This window comes from Austrofundulus limnaeus, unplaced genomic scaffold, assembly GCF_001266775.1.
Source record: "Austrofundulus limnaeus strain Quisiro unplaced genomic scaffold, Austrofundulus_limnaeus-1.0 Scaffold14, whole genome shotgun sequence".
Taxonomy (NCBI): Eukaryota; Metazoa; Chordata; class Actinopteri; order Cyprinodontiformes; family Rivulidae; genus Austrofundulus; species Austrofundulus limnaeus.
Window position 1 is genome coordinate 4,463,600 of NW_013952416.1, and position 2,811 is coordinate 4,466,410.

General features: G+C 37.7%; 1 protein-coding gene across 1 annotated transcript in view; it reads left to right on the top strand.

Moving 5' to 3' along the window:
• The window catches only part of pde6a (phosphodiesterase 6A, cGMP-specific, rod, alpha), a gene marked incomplete at its 5' end in the record, with an annotated part of 41,581 nt that overhangs the window by 34,908 nt on the left and 3,862 nt on the right, over nucleotides 1-2,811 (top strand). The window contains 3 exon segments of the mRNA XM_014002543.1: nucleotides 201-308; nucleotides 386-449; nucleotides 1,693-1,767. Of these exon segments, the coding sequence (XP_013857997.1) occupies nucleotides 201-308; nucleotides 386-449; nucleotides 1,693-1,767 (247 nt within the window).

Genomic DNA, 2,811 nt, shown 5'->3' on the forward strand with positions numbered 1-2,811 from the left:
CAGTTAAATAATAAAACATGAGCTAAAAACCTCCTTTTAAATTTAATTGGTGCATTTTAAGTGTATTTATTTATTGGTCCATTTATATATTTCTGCTTTTATTGTCAGTTTCTGTCCTCCATACTTTACATCCCTCCTGTTTGCCAAGTTAAATTTCTGTTGGACTTCAGCGTTCCTCAGATCTGTTTGTTTCTGTGCAGGAAGAGAACCATGTTCCAGAAGATCGTGGACCAGTCCAAGACCTACGAGAACTGGAACGACTGGACCAAATACATGATGCTTGAGACCACTCGCAAAGAGATTGTCATGTAGGTTGAGCTGTACACACACACACACACAAAAATAGGAAAACACAGACAATGACAGCCATGCGTGGTGTGTTCAGGGCCATGATGATGACGGCCTGTGATCTTTCTGCCATCGCCAAACCCTGGGAGATCCAGAGCAAGGTGGGTCCCAGCACAACCCCTGAGCTTCAGCCTCATCTGTCTGCAGTAAAACCAGACGGAGGTGGAGGTTCTGAGAGAACCAAAGATAAACGAGGCAACAAATGGTGTTTTGTCGGCGCTTCCATTCATCTCAGAGGTTCCTGATGACCTCATGCATCAAAGCAACCTGCTGCTTTTTATTCCCCTCATCCCCCACCTGCCAAGCTCAGCATCTTATTTGAATGAAATATGTAGAAAACACATTATCATTAAACATTACCAGGTCAACATAATGAACAGCATCATTTTTTTTTTACCTTTTATCTGACTGTTGTTGTYCTCAGCAGCACCTGCTTCTAATCTGTATGCAGAGAGCAGCTGAACGTTTACAGCAGTGTGATCAATACTGCATCAGAATTAACACAACTACTTCAGTTTCATCATTTATAAAAAACAGATCTCTCATCCTCGTGAGAGCTTTAAAGAATGATTKTGACGAGATGAATGAGACTTCTTTTTTTAAATAATATTGTGAAATCAGCGTTTTTAAAAATTTTGTAATATTTGATTAAAAAGTGAGAATTTTTGAGCACCTGTGATACTAATGCTTTTATTTTGAAAAGTGATTGAACTGGTTTTAGTACTTTGTCTGGCTGCAATAAAGACAACATATCCTGCAAAATCCACTTTTTTAGTTGTTAAATACATTTTGTTGTGGACTTCTCTCGGAGGCAGAAAAGTTGAATTTAGTTTCTCCTTTCTTAATTTTTTTGTGAATACCACCGTAAAGCACACCGCACAGATATATCCTGGTATAGTGAAATATAATGTGGTAATGTGGACTTACCAAATACAATTTCCTCGTCTTAATTCTCCTCTGGGTCAGACTCTGGTTCTGGGTCAGACTCTGGCTCCAACATGTAAAACTGGAAGGACAAGTCTTCTGTTGTTAAATTAAATTGTAAATAAAACATTTCTGTAAGCTAGAAAACGTAACCCCCTCTCAAACCGAAGTGGACCGGACTGGAAGCAGGAGGGGGGCGGGGCTTGAAGCATCTCAAAGGAACAGTAACAAAACCAACTACTAAAAAGTTAGAATAAGGAGGAATTCAGACCAAAGCTTTGTAGTTCCACTTTATAAAGACCCAACTGAAGGATTTACATGTGAAAAGAAAGGATTTAAAAGCCTCATATATCTGCTTTAAGTAAATTGATGTAATTTAACTGTGTAAGCATTAAAAATGTGTAAAATCTCCTCCTCCAGGTGGCACTTTCTGTGGCTGCAGAGTTCTGGGAGCAGGGAGACCTGGAGAGGACAGTTCTGGAGCAGCAGCCCATTGTAAGAACGCCTTCAAACCAGACAAGAGACAGAAACAAAATTACATTTTTAAAATCATTTCCCTTTATAAAATCCATGAGTTTGTTGATGATGTCCTGCTGCGCTGGTTAAAGAAGTGATTCTGGATGCTGTGAAAAGTCCAAACGTTGCTCAGCCTTGTGAAAAACGACCCGAGCAGTGTGTCSTGGGATTAGATTAATGAGTTAGCGAGGCATCGATGTGACATTTGTCACATTACCTGCTCCAGACACGAGCATGTTCAGACTTTCAAATTAAATTACCTGTAAAATCATTAAATACTTCTCATGCATTACAAATCCTCAGTTAGAGAGAAACAGATGCAGATATAGTTTTATAAAACGTCATGTTGCTACAGAAGTATTGAACTGGAAATGTAAAATAAAATATATACATGTACGGTAATCTATAATAATTTTTATTATTTTACTCTGGCATTGCATCTAACTGCATTGAAAAGTTTCCATTTATTATGCTCGAATAATATTTTATCCATAAATTAGGTTTTAAAYATTTTGTTAGAGCTAAATGTGCTGCTTGAATCGATTATTATATTAAATGATTTTATTTTACAATGTAAAACCTGCAGCTGTCACTCCTCTGCATGAAAGTTTGCTTGTTTTTAAAACTTATGGTTCATTTTTTAATGTTTGCTTTAAGATTTTTTTATTATTATTGCTATTTTTTTTAGTAAAAAGAATGTTTGAATGATGGCAGCACTCAGCAGTTAAAGTAAGGAAAGGTTCTAAAGGACACAACGAGAGCGGTGTTGGAAGACGAAGCGAAAAGACAGATCTAATTCCCTGTGGTGGCTGCGTTGAGCCGAGCACGAACCATTATGTGGAGTGTAGGAGGTGAGCTTAAAGTGAATTAAGCTTTTCCCACATCTCTCATACACAAGGTTATGAGGAAACTTTTACCGAGGTATTTCTCATTACTTGTTAACATCTTGACTGTGCGAAGTGAAAAGTGACACAATAAGTGAACGTTCAGACGAGTTCAAGTTGATTCATAAAAGACTATGCA